General features: G+C 35.7%; 1 protein-coding gene across 1 annotated transcript in view; it reads left to right on the forward strand.

Annotated features, from left to right (window-relative positions):
- Window positions 1-16,918, forward strand: part of dnah6 (dynein, axonemal, heavy chain 6) — a 115,115-nt gene that overhangs the window by 51,527 nt on the left and 46,670 nt on the right. The window contains exons 44-53 of the mRNA XM_069191580.1: window positions 1,860-1,933; window positions 2,383-2,537; window positions 4,769-5,000; window positions 6,891-7,043; window positions 8,916-9,056; window positions 10,332-10,574; window positions 11,033-11,200; window positions 12,080-12,315; window positions 16,050-16,311; window positions 16,646-16,769. Coding sequence (XP_069047681.1) covers window positions 1,860-1,933; window positions 2,383-2,537; window positions 4,769-5,000; window positions 6,891-7,043; window positions 8,916-9,056; window positions 10,332-10,574; window positions 11,033-11,200; window positions 12,080-12,315; window positions 16,050-16,311; window positions 16,646-16,769 — 1,788 coding nt within the window. The remainder of the gene's footprint in view (window positions 1-1,859; window positions 1,934-2,382; window positions 2,538-4,768; window positions 5,001-6,890; window positions 7,044-8,915; window positions 9,057-10,331; window positions 10,575-11,032; window positions 11,201-12,079; window positions 12,316-16,049; window positions 16,312-16,645; window positions 16,770-16,918) is intronic.

Raw genomic sequence — 16,918 nt, forward strand, 5'->3', positions numbered from 1 at the left:
AGACATCAGTCATTGGAGTTTAGATCGTCACTGTCCTGGGGAAGATCATTATCAAAAAGATAAACTCACCTCCCTTACTTTCCCACCTGCAAAGATCACTAGGTCATTCTGTGGCTGAGATCACAAAGTGGGGCCTCTTTAGCTACATTCCTGAGCCATCACACAGGCACCAGGCAGCTTGGTCAAGGCACACAAGGATTATTAGAAATCTTTAATAATACTTTATTCTAAGTGAAATAATAGAACTTGTCACCACATATTTTATGGGAAAAAAGGCAGGTACTGCAGCTCACCAGGTAAAAGCCTACCACAATATAAGAGTAATCCCACCTGTGCCCTCTGTAAGGTTAGGCTCTGGCCTATCACATCCCAGCCTAAGATGATGCAGTAAGATAGTGGATGGATGAAATATGTATTATATTCTTCAATTCAATTAAACTTTTTTGTCATTATACTTACACGGGTGCATAGTATAATGAATAGTGTTTCTCATTAGTCACTCAGGTGCAGTATATAAATAGGACAGAAGATAAGACAATAGACAGTAAGACAATAACAATAACAGTAACGTGTAATAACATAACATAAATAACATGTAATCAAAACTGTGCAAAATTCAGCAAACAAAGAAAATATAACAGGACAAAAACAGTGCAAGGTAATTCTTGGAACAGTGCAAAAATAGTATGGTGATTAATAAATATTATGACTGATAAAGTTTTACTGAACTATCGAAGGGACAGTACAATTTTGGCTTACATGTGTGTAATTCACTACTTACTGTAAGTTGAAAATATAACTCTACCTTCTATGTGGGAGCCACACTTTCTTCCATTAATAACCATTAATTTGGTGGATTATTTTCTGTTGTGATTTTTTTTACTGTTTCCCTGAAATTTCTAAGCATTATTTAAATGAGCATAATGTGAAAAAAGCATGGAATTTGTAAGAGCAGAAATAAGCCCTGAAGAGAAAAACCTATGCCAGACTCTATCATAAGATATTTACGATGCCAAGAGAGACAGTGCAGTAGAAAACCTGTCTGATTAATGGATTTAACATGCATTAAAGGAAATTAAAATGTATGTGCCTACCAGAGGCATTTTACAAAAGGTTTTTGAGGACAGCACAGTGCACTGTATAGGTAGGTGAACGTGTTCAAAGTGTTTTTATTCAGTTTTTAGAGGTATGAAATTGATATTTGACCTCTTTTAGAAGGCATGACTACAGTACTTGGCATGCGGTATTTTCCATATCACAGAATTTTATAGTAGATTTCAGAAAAAAATGGCAAATTTGAAAGGGATCAAGAAAAAAATTATGCCTTTGGGAAATCTGATATTAAGTGAATGTTCATGTCTTCAGATTGTCGATCTTATTCACTTATGTTTTTCCTAAATTAATGTAGTAGTCTTCTGGTTGTGTTTAGCTCCCACATTTCTAGTGATACGAATGTATTGTTGAGCTGTGCATTTTGTTTTAGTCTGGTCTTTCTTTTGGAAGACGATGCTTCGCCTCTTTCAGAAGGCATGACCACAGAATTTGCTGATTGTTTTAAAGTTTTAATTGGACAAAGGGATTTGTTTTTGAAGGTAATAGATTTTAACTCTAGATTGTAGTGTGCACCAGACTATGTTCTTAAGTAGTACTGTATACATCAAACAAGTTCTTAAGCACTTAGATGTCTTTTGCAACTTTCAAGTGAGAACTGCATTTATAGATTGTGAAAATACAGAGCATGTTGAATTTTGTTAAGAATCTTTTACATTTAAACCAGTTGACATGTATTGGTTTGTTGTATTTGAGCAATTTTGCCTTTGGTGCCTAGAGACAGTGACATAGATCTTCTTACCTTTCAGGCAAATACTTTGGATTCCAGATTGACCCCAGCTATTTTGTTACAAAGCCAATCATTTTTGGGGATTTTATGAAGGTAACATTATCTTCAAATGAATTATTTATCATAATATTCAAAATATACAATATACAAAAGCTTTCATTAGTCATTAATCTGAAGTTTGTTAATATGATGTACCGTAGTAGCACTTGAAGCTAGACATTATTAAAATTACAGTATAAACATTAACTGTACCAGAAAAACTTGCAAAGTGATATACAGTAACTTCAACAAGGCAATAGCCTTGTACTAATTGTACTAATTTGTGCAGAAGTGTTAGCTGAAAAGTTGGGGACAGTTTAAAATAAGTCACTGGCTTTGGTGTTTTAATATTTTAAAAATATATATATATATTTAGCTTGTGGGTAATGTTAAAGTCAAAACATCTGTGTAAAAAAGAGAAGTAACAGTAGTTACTGTAAATACAGTGTTTTTGGTTTTGTTGTTTGAGGATAAAGTGTTTATTTTCCATATTATTATTTCAGGCTGGGACAGATAAGGCTGACCGCATCTATGAAGATTTGACTGATACAGATAAGATAAGATCAGTTCTGCAGGACTATCTTGATGACTATAACGTGACTAATGCCAAAGAAACTAAACTTGTATTTTTCCAAGATGCCATAGAACATGTTTCAAGGTAACTGTGCTTTCTATAACTCTTATCTAATTGACTAAGTACTTCAGCTGAAATGTACTTACTGTACTTGCTGTAGATTTTCCTTTAGGCACTGTACACACAAAAAAAAATGATCTGACTTCTTCTATTAATTTGTATGGATCTAACATTAAGATTAAAGTTTGCAGTGGTTATCTGTGAGTTGCTGTGCATTGGGGAATATTGATACTGCTCTGCTGTTGCTGACTCCACTGTTCATCACACTGCATTTGTCCAGCTTCCAGTCGTTCAATGCATGGCTCATAGTTCATCCTTTCACTCTTCAACCCACTGTATTTGTGCTGTATCTTTCACTAATTGCCTTCATGTTGTGTTCTACATCCACTACATGTCTTACTGTCTGATATGAGCCTTGGAGAGAGCATCTTGTCCCAGTTATTTTTTCCCCGTTGTCAGTGAAGAACATTGCATTGTTCTGGATCAGCTATACAACTAGGGTTTCGCGTTTTTATGTATTGTTCTAAGCTGTTTTTGTTTCATTTTCTTATAATTGTGATATCTGTCTTTGCCTCAAGATTACTCACTCCCATCCACAGGTACTAAGTAGTTGTTTGAACACTGTTATAATTTGGGAGTATTGTAGAGATGTCCATACATTATGTAAATGTTGTGCCCAGAGGATCTGATTACAGTTTATTCTACAATAATTATTTTCTCCTCTGTGCTATCTCCCCCAAAAGAAACTTGTGCTCTTTCTAAAACTAAGCTCTCTTTGGTAAGGATCTTTTCCAGATTTGCTCTCTTTACTATTCATTCGTCAGCAAGAGAGTGATTTGCAGTGGGTTTATTATTGGCAAAAAAAATGTGTTTAATTTGCTTTGCTGAACCACATTATATACTTAATAACCATTTTGCTGTTGAATGCAATTACGTAACACTGAAAATGGCTATATTGAAAAATCCCAAAACTCTGGTTTGGTGTGTTGGGTCAGAAGTCATTCATTGCTTAAAATATAATAATCAATATTAGGTTGACAGCACTCCAATTGTTGTTTTTGATTGAGCTGAAATCAAACCTTTCATGGAATTTAGACACCGGAATATTGCCATGGTGTTCGCCTCATGTTATCATATTAGGAGCATGCTAGGAATGTCACAAAGTTTTCCTCCCCTTTTGTTGCATTGCTTTGTTAAAAATCCTACTCTGCCTATCTGATACAAAAGTATTGCATGTCTTTAATTTATCAAGATTAGACTGGGTCATCTTTTAGTATACTATTGTATTAGTATGTCCACAATTCTGTGGGTCCTCTGAGTGGTACTGTACTAACTAAAATTATTCTACATCAGCATGTACTGTAAGTATCATCCTCAATACTTTGCACCATTTTCCCCTTGAAATGTATAGTAGACTCTAAGGTTCTTCTGCTCATCTGCTATAAGAACCTACACCAAATGGTCTAGAACATGATTTTTAAAGAACTTTCTACTGAAAACTTGGCTCCAGACAATGGACTATATAAAGCCATTTACTGTGCAGCCCATGTCTGTAGAACATACTGCCATAATCCATTCGAGGCTCTGCAACTGTCGACATTTCCAAAACTTGCATAAAACCAATCTTTTCACAAAAGCTTTTAGTGCATAATTTAGATGTTCTCTTGGTATCGCAAACTCAATTTGTTGTACTTTTTCCCCACTTTCCTTTTGCTTCTGTTGTGTATTGCATGCATGTTGTTGTATAACTTTTTTTTTAAAGCACTCAAAAGTGAAATTCTACTATTATTATAATTATTATATGAAGTAAATAAGCACGTGGACACAAGGACTTTCATGTTTTGCAATTTCTGACATTATATTTGTGAATAAGCAGCACTGAAACTACACATTACAAGAGAACTGCTAAATTTGAGTTTACAGACTTCTTATTATTGAACTCATAACATGGAATGTGCAAGCTGTTTGCATACTCTTTAGGCTTGAAATATCACAAATAAAATAAGCCAAAATATAACCCAGATGAAAAAAAAACTATTTGACAGATAGCTAAAAATGAAATGTAATGTGACAAAACAACTTTCAATTCATCTTGCACACACTGTGTGCTGTCTAACCAGTTCAAGAAAAGCACCTAAGGAATTAACAAAAAACTAGATCTTTGGCTCCGATCAAGTGTAGATCTACAGTATATTTCATTTTCTCTCCTTGGTACCTGTTTTAAATCCAATGAAACAAGGTGTTTTCCTGTTCAGGATTGCCCGGATGATCCGGCAGGAAAGAGGAAACGCTCTCCTGGTTGGCGTCGGAGGGACAGGGAAGCAGTCGCTCACGAGGCTGGCTGCCCACATGTGTGGGTACAAGTGCTTCCAGATTGAACTGAGTCGTGGTTACAACTACGATAGCTTCCACGATGACCTGCGGAAACTCTACAAGATGGCAGGAGTGGAGGGCAAGGACATGGTATTCCTCTTCACTGACACACAGGTACTGTATTCAGGCTCGTGTTACGAGTGTTTGTTGTGTTACTTAAAAAATGTTCCAAGGCATTTGGCAAGAAGTCTTATCTTATTGGTAATAGGTGAAAATAAGGAACAAGTATGGGTTTATTCCATGCTGAAAAAAGAAAAAAGACACCACAACGTTTTGGCTGTGGAGTCTTTTTCAGGTGTGGAATACTGTATGTGAATGGAATATGTGGCATATGTGAAAAATGTAAAAGATTCTTTTTTTAACTTCATTACTTTTTAATTATTCCAGATTTCTTGCTTAAAAACGAATAATATTCCCTAACAATACTTTCTAAACACTTGTATAAAGTTCTCCATAAAGAGAAGAATAAAGCAGTAGGCAATTTACTTTTTTTAAAATAAATCTAGTGTTCATTTGCATTGATGTAATAATATTTTCGGTCAATATTAATAATATTCAGTTAAAGTGCTCAAACTCAAAACTTTTTTCCTGATTCATAAACCTGATTAGCATTCAAAGAGCAACTAGGTTTGTGCTGTGTTGCGAGGGCGGATGTAGGAGAGGAGAGTAGCTCATTTGCATGATTATGCTGACTTGACCATTATTACAATAGTGACTGAATCTGTAATCTGCTGTGCTCTAGCCACCTAGGTAACTTGCACCAACAGTGTATTGAATTCTTTCAATAACCACTTCACAGAAATAAAAGCACTTCTCCAGTAACCTCAATGAAAATTACTGAACCCAATAAAGCAATAAGAAAAACATCTCATTACATCTGTGAGCATGCAGATGCATAATGATGTAATTAAACAATCAAGCTCCTCTTGAAAGCATTCATTCAATTAATTTTTGAAAGTCAATCTAAGCTTAGAGAACATGCACAACTGAAAATACTGTGAATGCCTACAGGGAGTAATATTATCACAAATCTCCACAGCAAATTAAGGCAGGGTCTGGTCAGTACTGGGATGGGAGACTTCTAAAGAAAACTGTGTTGGTGGTGTAAGTGATGCTGGTCGACCAGTAGGTGGCGGTCTTCTTGCTGGACTAGAATTTCCAAACCAAAGTCCTCGTGTGGGACAGGGTGACACGACAGCTGAGCTGGTGGTGGTGTTCTTTAGATGAGATGTTAAGCCAAGGGTCTGACTGTTTTATCATTAAAGATCACATGGCACTTTTTTAAAGATTAGGAGTGTTAACCATGCAGCACTGGTTAATTTCGACTCAGGTATTCTTCGATCTACCCTTCTTATGTTCCATCTTAATTGAATCTGCGAAACACTTTCTCACTTCTTTCCCTGATGAGCTGTGTAGTGAGGCTGCTGTTCTCCAGTGGTGAATGGAGTTGCTCTCTTCCTGTATATACTGTGTGTTGAGTGGTCCTTTGGTATGAAAAGTGATAAATAAATGCAAGGAATTATTAATTTTAAAATAAAATAAGCTACTGAAATAAATAAATGCATAAATAAATAATTTATATTTAGCACTTTATTATATACAGCATTAAAGTATAACATTGTTATTCGATTTTTTGGGTAATTTAAGTTTATGTTGAGATCACAAAAGGTAATTCCGTTATTTTTTAAGGCAGTGACCATAGCAGAGGGTCAAAACACAGCTAAAGTGTTTGTGTTGCAATCTGCAAATCTATGAATAAGAATACTAACACTGATACAAAAACAGTAATATAACTACTGCTGTAATTGCATTCAGATTTTCTCATGATTTGTTATTAATTGTAAAAAATAATTGCTTCTTTAATGGTGCACACTTTATTAATAGGAATGGAAGTATTATTCATGGTGCGGAGAAGTTTTAGGTATTGTTCTTTTTGCAATTTATTTGCATGATCTGATTGTGCCCTAAAATATGGAGTTAGAAGCACTTGTTAATTTTTCACAGATTGTTGTAGAGGAGTTCTTGGAAGATATTAATAACATGCTGAACTCAGGAGAAGTGCCTAATCTCTTTGAGAAGGATGAACTGGAACACGTTCTGGCAGCGACTCGGCCCAAAGCCAAAGAAGCTGGAATACCAGAGGGAAACAGAGATGAGGTTTGACTGGAAACCACTTTACAACTTTAAAATTATTTTATAATGCACAAGGAATCAACCGAGCAATTAGCGAAACAAGGCTTTTAACTCATATGGGGTCTCATGTATTAAAACAAGAGCTGTTATTGCCTAAAAGGAATCATGGAATAAGAATTCTGCACACTGTAGCAACAACTAACTGTACACTATGTGAAGAAATTGAGTGTGAAAGTGAAAGCTGTTGGTAAAAAAAATGCTGCATAGTAAAGAGCACTTTGTGAAATCAAATAAAAACAGGTACTTAACACATAAACATATAATTACTGTAGGTATCCTGACTTCCAGTAAATGTTGGCAACATGGTTATAGTATCTGAGAATTAGGCTGGGCAGCGTAGCCAGTACATGCACACAAAATTAAAAAATATACGTATAGACTGTGTGATCAAAAAGTACAATGTGCAGGAAAAAGCATCTGACACAACATCCATGAGCAGTGACCTCGATCGGGTCAGAATTTACTTAACTGGGCCAGTTTAACAGCTCTTCAGCCTCTGGTATTTTAACAACAAAACCTGCATTCACCACAGCCCTTCAGGACCAGGAAACCCCTGGCTTAGCTTGTAATTCTCATCTTCACAGAATTATTATTACAGTAATTTAGATATGTTTATTTTTTCCAAACATTACTTCACTTACTACTTTTGTGGCATTCTGAGCACCATGGGTTTTACATGTGGTGATCATAAAAAAACAGGTTCAATAATTCTGCAGCCAGAATAATGATAAACAATGAATTTTAGAGATGGCAAAGTGGAAAAAAGTAAACTGTGCAAACATTGGGGCCATATTAATAGGCAGATATTCAAGGTTCATGTATTTAAATAAAGTCTGAAATGAAATTACATATGGTCTTAGGAAGACATAGTATTTTGCAGTCAATGTTATTTATTTTCAATGAAAAATAATACTTAGTGACATTTAACAATGTCTTTGCTATGTAGTTAACTAATATTGTAGCCTTATATTAAGTTTAACAATATCTTAATATTTGTGTTTATGTGAAACACTCTACTAAGCTTACACCTGTGTTTTATTTCCTCCTTATTTACATAAAATGGAGTGATGCAGCAAAGTAGTTTTTCTCTCCATTTTCTACATTAATTTAGTTATGTATGTCTTCTTCTCTCAAGGAGAATGCTTGTGATGTTATTTCCTCTGTGCTGTTGCCACGGTGTGTTTAGTGGGACAGGGATAAGACATGCTTTTTATTTTAGATGTTCTTATTTTTCTAGCACAATCTGGCTTGCTAAGGGTGTTGATGTTTTCAATACAGTACATCTCATATTAATCTGAGGAGCCCGTTATTAACATGATCCTGTAGTCTGCTTTTGCATATTGTTCATGGGACATCCGAAGGTTCAGCCAACAGTAACACTTCATTAAATTTTAATTTTTCAGAAAGGTAGTCACTGTTTCACTGTTAATTTCAACCCCTACAAGCTTTTAATACATGAAGTGCATGGTGTCCCGCTCTTTATCATTTATCTACAGCTAACCTGAGTTGCTCTTTTGTAAAAGGCTAGTTTCATGCATTACTGAATTTCTCCCTGTTAACACCATTTTACAAGAAACATCAGCTGTTTTTCATTAGTTGAGGTCATTCTCATTGAAACATTGGAGTTTCATTTGCCTGGGTATCATCACAATGCCAAAGCTCAGTTACAATTTGAAATAAAACAAAGGCAGATGTGGCGATACAACAAATTTAAAAGAAACACATTTTTGGTTGTAAATTTGGTTGGAAATAAAATTGGTTTCATTTGCAGTTTTGCGATACTTTGTACCTTGTTTCTAATCAGAGCACATATTGTAATGTCTTTTCCCTGTGAAGGTTTTCCAGTATTTCATATCCCGTGTCCGAGAAAAGCTCCATATTGTCCTGTGTATGAGCCCTGTAGGAGATGCGTTCAGGGCACGCTGCCGAATGTTCCCATCACTGGTGAACTGCTGCACTATTGACTGGTTTGTTCAGGTCAGTCCCGTACACCTACTTTGTATCTAATTTATAATCTGAAGACAAAGATTCTTGTTTTCCCTGTGGGCAAAATGCCCAGTTGGTTGTAAATTAATCATCAGACAGACAATAATCTTGCAGTCCTTTCTTCTTGAGGAAAAAATATTCTCCAAAATATTCTCCTTCCTGTATACAAAGAAATATAATATATTCCAATTCTGAAGGAAAAAACAATGTATCACCAGTATAATACTGTCCATTGTTATTGATGTATTCCTCATGTTTACAGTGTCTGAAAGGTGAGTCCTTTATGTTAATGGAAGTATGAGCTTTAGGCCCTGGAATCCCTGACCTCATTGGAAATACAATTCTAGCTTATGATGACAAACTGTTAAAGATTAAATCACATGTGGCTGCTCTTGGCAGCCCTTATGAATAAGAAGCCCTGTTTTGTAAAATAGTGGTATACTATCCTACAAAAGTACACAATGCTCTTCTCATTTATTTTTTTTCTCTTCAAGGTGACTTTCCCTTTGTAAGTGAACTCAAGTTAATTTTAACAAGGGCATTGCTAACAGGAAAAACAGAGACCAACTTCACACAACAGAATTCATTAAAGATTTATTAAGCAATGTTAGTCGAATGTATGCTGTGTGTACTAACTGTGTGTTATTTATGCCAGTTTGAAATCCAGTTTTGCAACATACAGTATTCTACAGTAAAGGCTGTTAGATTTCTATTATAGTCCAGATGTGAAGGTGAGATCTTGAGCTTGATAAATATCAAATCTATAGTCCAATATTCAATATTAAAAGGCCATTAATTCCTTGAAAAAGACAATTAGCCATGGAAGTCTGTTTTTCCACTTCCCTTCAGCCTGCAGTCCTATGACCACCAAAACTTATGTACTTGGTAAAACATTTTTCTTAATATTGTTTTTCACTAAAGATGACTATAAGCAATCTAGTCATGAACCGCTGCAGCAAGGCAGTGCATGTCAGATCAATAATTGAAAGTGTGGTTTTGCACAGGATCAGGCCTTGCGGAGTATCCCCAAAGAAAGTTTTTGTTTGATTGAATGGAGAGTGGTCAAAGTTCTTACCTCAGAGAATTTCCTTAAAACTAACACTGTTATTTTATTCTGCTGTTAAAGCGTCATTGTATAAGGTTGTATTATCCAGAGAAAGTTTGTCTTTATGTCATTATACAATACATGAATGAAGCAGCCAATTCCCAGATTTACAATGTTCTGACACCTGGATTGACGTTTTTTTTGTTCGGCTTGCTCTGCAGTGGCCCCGGGAGGCCCTCCTGTCTGTCTCACAGACTTTCTTTAAGAACATTGACCTTGGAAGCGATCAGTTGAAGGACAGGTTTTCGGAAATGTGTGTTGAAATCCATGTCAGTGTTACTGAAATGGCAGACCAGTACTTTGCAGAGCTTCGCCGGAGGTACTACACAACTCCCACTTCTTATCTGGAATTGATCAACCTGTACCTGTCGATGCTAGGGGAGAAAAGAAAACAACTGGTTTCGGTAAGAGCATTTTCATTTACCATTTCATTAAGAGCTTGATTTCTTTTCAATGCTTTTATAGATGCACCTTTATGCAGAAGATCAAAAATGTCACATAACAACTATCATTGTTCTTGTCTAAACACTGCTTAGGTCACTGTAGCTAAATCTGAACAATTCTTTGAGTTTTAGTATCGAAACGCATAAGTATTTTATCCAAATAGTTATATTTTGTACACTGTGTAGTCACCAGAAAATTTACTACTTTAATTTTAATTGCTTTTTTTATTGGTCTCTAACTCTAAGGTGCACTTGAATATTGACTGTTGTTCTCGATCTTCGAATCTGAAAAATGTATAATTTTTTATTCTAAATACAGTGTGTGCAGTGAAAAAGCATTGGAAATTAATGACAAGACAGTGGGCTTTAACATGGTCTGTGATACTACTGGTAGAGTGTAATTCTATTTTGATTTTTAGGCTCGTGATCGTGTAAAAAATGGCCTAACCAAGCTTCTAGAAACAAATGAATTAGTTGACAAAATGAAAGTGGACCTTTCGGCTTTGGAGCCAATCTTAAAGCAAAAGTCCATCGATGTCAATGCTTTAATGGAAAAACTGACAGTGGACCAGGAAAAAGCCGATCAGGTAAGCAACTTTCCTTACCCGACAATATTGTACAAGAGTATTGCATGTCCAATTCCATTTCTTTGAAAATGTCTAAAAGAAACTTAAATCCTTGTGCATTCTCATGAGAAACCCAGCAGCACTGGCTAAGGACAGTTTGTGCGTCATTTGATGCTCATTGCTTTCAAAATGGTTTGACCCTTTAGGAAGGGAATTGTTCCTTTGATGATCCTGCATTTAAAAACAGGTATACAATGTAATGATGCAAGATTTGTAAAGCACGTAAAACTCTCTCCTTGATGGGATGCTGGTCTGGCAAAAGGAATTACACCCCAGCAATGCTGGTCTCCACTTCTACAGCTGGGTGGAAGTGAAAGGTTATTTAGTTGTTAAGAAATTAATGACAATAGTTCATGTATCAATAACAATGCTCCATTGACAGGTGTTTGGATCTCGGCTTTCTTCTGTATAGTCCTGGATTTGCAGGCTTGTTTTTGGAAAAGCTCAGCTGAAAGTGGCTCAGTCTCGCACCTTCGTTAAAAATCATGAAAAACTTAAAAATCGTTAAAAACTTCTCCATGGAACTGACCTATTTTAACATCCTTTTCAGTGATATCAGAGTTTTGTCTGGCTTGTCCCTCCTGGCAGATTTTGTTTTTGGGGAAAACCTTTGAATGGATGTCAGCTAGACATACAGCTTATTTAAAAGTCTCATGGCACCACCCACACTGAAGAATCTTTTGTTCTAAAAACAGGTGTCTCCATTTGTGGCTTACAAGTGCCCTATGCTTTTCTGAGTTTTGTGAATTTGTTTACCATTTGGTACATTCTAAAATTCTTTTCACACAAATATACATTAAATGTATTGCCAACATACATTGTATAATATCTTGCCACCAGGTGCGACGTATTGTGAAGGAAGATGAAGCCATGGCGAAGGTGAAGGCCGAGGACACACAGGCCATTGCTGATGATGCCCAGAGGGATCTGGATGAAGCTCTGCCAGCCCTGGAAAATGCCAACAAAGCCTTAGATGCCCTGGACAAAGCTGATATCTCCGAAATCCGGGTGTTCACCAAGCCTCCGGATCTTGTTATGACAGTGATGGAAGCAATATGCATTTTACTCAATGCAAAGTAAGTCACACAAACCAGTGACATCTGACTGTACTTGGATGTCCCCGTTTCTTATTTAAGCTGATCTGGATTTTTAACTATATTGAAGTGGACTATATTCATAATGTTTTGCACCTGGACTCTACTGGAATTGGAGGCACGTAAAGATTACGTCTATGTAATGTATGTATACAACTTGGAAACATTTTTTTACATACTGTACCCTGCTTAAGTATGGAGCAGATACTTTGCAATGTGTGCATGGTATAGATTTGGGCATTTCAACCTTTTTCCCAGTATGACCCCAGTTAGCGATGCAGTTAGTGACCCCAAAGTAATGCACAAAAACCATAATTTGCTTGCCAGAAATGTGTCATTACATTTCATGGTGATGCTGCTAGTACTTTAATTCTATGTTTAATTCTATGGTATGTTTTTAACATAGAAGTCAAAGTCACAAAAAAGCAAAAATGAGACCAAAAATGTTAATAAATATGATTTGCATGTGTGTCCTCAGTAGTTGTTACAAATTCATTCTTGTGTCCTACTGTAAAATTAACCTTAACTGTAACTGCTTTCCTTTTAATTAAGTAAAGATAAGATCACTTTATTAGCCATATACAATTTCTTGCATTAGGAATTTGTCTTTTTTCACATTCAAGACACAGACAGGGAGACAGAGAGAAGCTTGAGGTCAGAGTGCAGGTTCAGCCATTGTACAGCACCCCTGGAGCAGTTGGGGTTAAGGGCCTTGCTCAGGGGCCTAATGGAATAGGATTCCTCTGCCAACTGCAGGATTTGAACCTGCAACCTTCCAGCAACAAGTGCAGATCCTTAGCCACAGAGCCACTGCTCTGCCCCTAAACAGAAAAATTATAGTTCTTCCAATTGACATTTCTCCTCACCTGAAATATTATGCACTTTAAAAAACGTTTCCTTTTCCCTGAAGTATAAGAAAATAGTACATTAAGTTTACCATGGGTTGCCGAGTGCCGAGGCTTGTATTTCTGAAGTACGTTTACTTCATTAATACATTTATCATGAATTAATTACCTTCATTAATTACATTTACCAGATGTTCTTGCTCACACAACCCTCATCTGACTTTTTCAATGCATCAATATCATGGTGATACAATTTGTATTGCCTGGATTATACTACATTACTGTTACAATGGGATACAAATGAAGTCATTTTAATGTGTAGTACAGTATAGTTTTATTGATTTCCCTACAATAAAGGATATATTAAGGGAAAGAATGTAACCGTTTAAATGTTTTACAAAGAAAAGCGCTAATGTAATCAAATGTGATAAATTCTTGAGGTGGTAAAATATTGACCCTCATAGTGACAACATTTCCATCTTGTTTGGTAACAGCATCTATTTTAGCTATGTTATTATGTATGTTATTTTAGTTATATATAAAAATATATTCTTTTAATTTTCTTTTTCAGCTGGTTCTTTTGATATTTGAAAAACAAATATTGTGTTTTGTGCAACACCTACAGTCCATTGTGAATATCTGAAATCTATTTATATTGGGGAAAATGATTGTATGACCTAGCATAAATATAAACTGCAATATGCTAAAATGGCATCTTCACAATATGCATCCATTCTAATATGCAACCTGTTTGCTTTCAAAGAGGAATAGCAAGCACTAAGCACTTTTAAATCACCACAGTCATTAATGTTAAGAAAAGCAATATCTCTTACTCCTATTTTTCTGAGCTATGTGTAATTCTATTTTTTTTCCAAATTGATACCTTGGAATTCTATTAATGGCAATGATTCCTGTACTTCATACTTCATAAATTCATTTCATTCCATTCAACACTTTTTTTTTTACTTGAAATAAATTTCAGAGAGCTCATGAACTGTTGTTTTTTTCCAGGATTGTTGTATATGCCTATTATAAAATGTCACATCAAGGATTCATCTAATTATTTTCTTGTGTGGGCTGTTTTCTAACAGTAATGCGATTTGTATTTCCTCACTTACTCGTCATGTGTATGAAGAATATTTCCATGAAAATATGACTTGTTGTCAGGGATGTTTAAGTATATTTCATTTTCTGCATCACTCTTTATGTGAAAGTTTTGAGAATTTAACTGATGTTTCACTTTTAGAAAAAAGTAAATTAATATTGAAGATTTTTATTTTAAATCACAAGAGCCATCATACAGTTATGATGTCTGCACCCTTGAAAATGTGGAGAGAAAGGGAAATAGATCAATACATTTGCTGGATTACAGTAATGTCTTTCTGTTCTTAAATTTACTTAACACAGTCCCCCAACACCTACCAATTGCCTGTCTTTATAATCTGTCCTTTATGTTACAGAATCAGAGCCTTCCACACTTCCACTAAAATATTCTTCATTATCACATCCCAAAACTCTCCCTCTCCCCTTGCATCTTATGAGGGCTCTACATAATATTGCTGTTTTTTCTTCTTTTTACTTTGCAGGGTGGAACTAACCATCACTTGTATCTTTGCAATTTGTATACATACACAGCTCCATTCTGCAATATACTCATTTACAATAACTTGTACACATATTAAAGTATGCTGTGAGTGAGCAACAAGAATGATCATTTATTGTTTTTTTAAAAAATCTTTGACGTTAGGAGTGGTTATAGCTATGTACAATTCCTGGTCTAATCAAAAAGTTTACTCATGTTTCGACAAGGCACAGCTATCGTTTTCATACTGTAGCTTACCTTGCGAGGCCCGTAGATCAGAATATCCATATACCGTATGTGGTGCAATGATTAAAGCTACAAAGGAACTATGTAATATTGTAGCTTGTTTGAAATAATAAATGGAATACACTGAGAATCTATGATGTTTTGTCATCATAGAATAGCATTTTAAAAAGTTACAGGGAAGGTATGGGCTGGTGATTTACTCTGGTTTTATTGTGTCAATAATTTGTTAATACGGTGTAGTCTCTATGGTTGTTTCCCTCAGGTACAGGAATGCAGGAAGGAAGTAACCTTTCAGTACTTTGTGTTATTGTTAGGAACAACAATTTTATACAGCTCAATCCTATTTAAGAGAAACTATGCAAAGGACAGGGGAGCATTCAGTTTGTTTAGACTTTAGTAGCTACAGTAAGTGATTTGAGGATCTCATCCAGCCATTTCTTGAAAAAAAGCAATGGTATTAGCGTTGACAATGTGGATGGGTAGCTTGTTCCACACTCTCACCACCCCAGTATAGAACAATTCATTCTGTTCTCTATTTTGAAATCACCTTATTCTTAGTTTCTATTTGTACCCCTTTATTTGTGTTTCAAGGATGTTGACAACTGTTGTGCTGCATACTGTAGTTATTGTCCTGATTGTGGCAATCCCGTTGACACAAATAATCAAATGGAGCCCTTGTCACTTTACAGCGCTAATACTTTATGACTCTAGATGCCATCTGCTTGCACTAATGAATTATTGTCACACAAAATTGCTACTGTTCCTGCTTGTTCATAAAGAAGAGGAAATAACAAATTGATTCTGACTCCAGCATGGCTTAGAGTTATAAGCCTGTTGGCAGTGAATGTGAAACATTGAAAATCGTACTGGCACATTATCGAAGTGTGTCTTGTGGCAGTATAGTGTGAGAATTCTCATGGAGGTTGTTGACTGGAATTTAACTTATCGTTTAGACAAAGTAGGGTATTGACATGCTCCCCAGGTGTTTGGAATACGCACAGCATGAATTCTTATTTTCTAAACAGATTTTGTGTCTCCTACAGGCCTGACTGGGCAAGTGCCAAGCAAGTCTTGGGAGATTCCAATTTCCTAAGGAGGCTTACAGACTATGATAAAGACAACATCAAGCCACAGATTTTACAGAAGCTCCAAAAATATATAAACAACCCAGACTTTGTTCCTGATAAAGTGGAGAAGGTGTCAAAGGCCTGCAAGTCAATGTGCATGTGGGTGAGGGCTATGGACTTATATTCAAAGGTAGTCAAAGAAGTGGAGCCAAAAAGGCAGAAACTTGCTGGAGCACAGGTACAGTAACTGTTTCTCTAATGTCTGGTGATTGATATCCAATTCTATTCCATAAAAGATTATATTTAGTAAAGATAAATTAAATAGAATTTTGATTTTATTTGAATTTTTGATTTTATCTTCCAGTTTCTTTGGCCTTCCAGATATCAGTTGATCTATTTGTGCTCTGATTAGTCTCAGAAGTGCTCTACACATGACTGTGAATGTAGTGTTTTGCTGCAATACTTTGCACTGTTAAAATATATAGGTATTAATGTAATGCTATATACTTATATATATTAACATAAAAGCATTTCCACACTCTTATGCATTTGTTGTTCATTTTGGCTACCAGGCAGAACTGGATGTGACAATGGCAACTCTCCATGAAAAGCAAGAGAAGCTGAAGAAAGTAGAGGATCAGATTAAAGTGCTGCAAGATCAGTTTGATTGCAGTATTGCAGAAAAAGAGACCCTGGGTAACTGAGAAAGTGCACAGCTTTGGCCTCCTTCAAAAAAGAAACACAACTTCTTTCATAGTATATGGACTTCATATATTCTAGTTCAGTGCAGATGAGACAAATTGATCCATGGTCAGCTACAGTGCAGTATTTCAGATAGGGGATAA

Source organism: Lepisosteus oculatus, chromosome 1, assembly GCF_040954835.1.
Source record: "Lepisosteus oculatus isolate fLepOcu1 chromosome 1, fLepOcu1.hap2, whole genome shotgun sequence".
Lineage (NCBI taxonomy): Eukaryota > Metazoa > Chordata > Actinopteri > Semionotiformes > Lepisosteidae > Lepisosteus > Lepisosteus oculatus.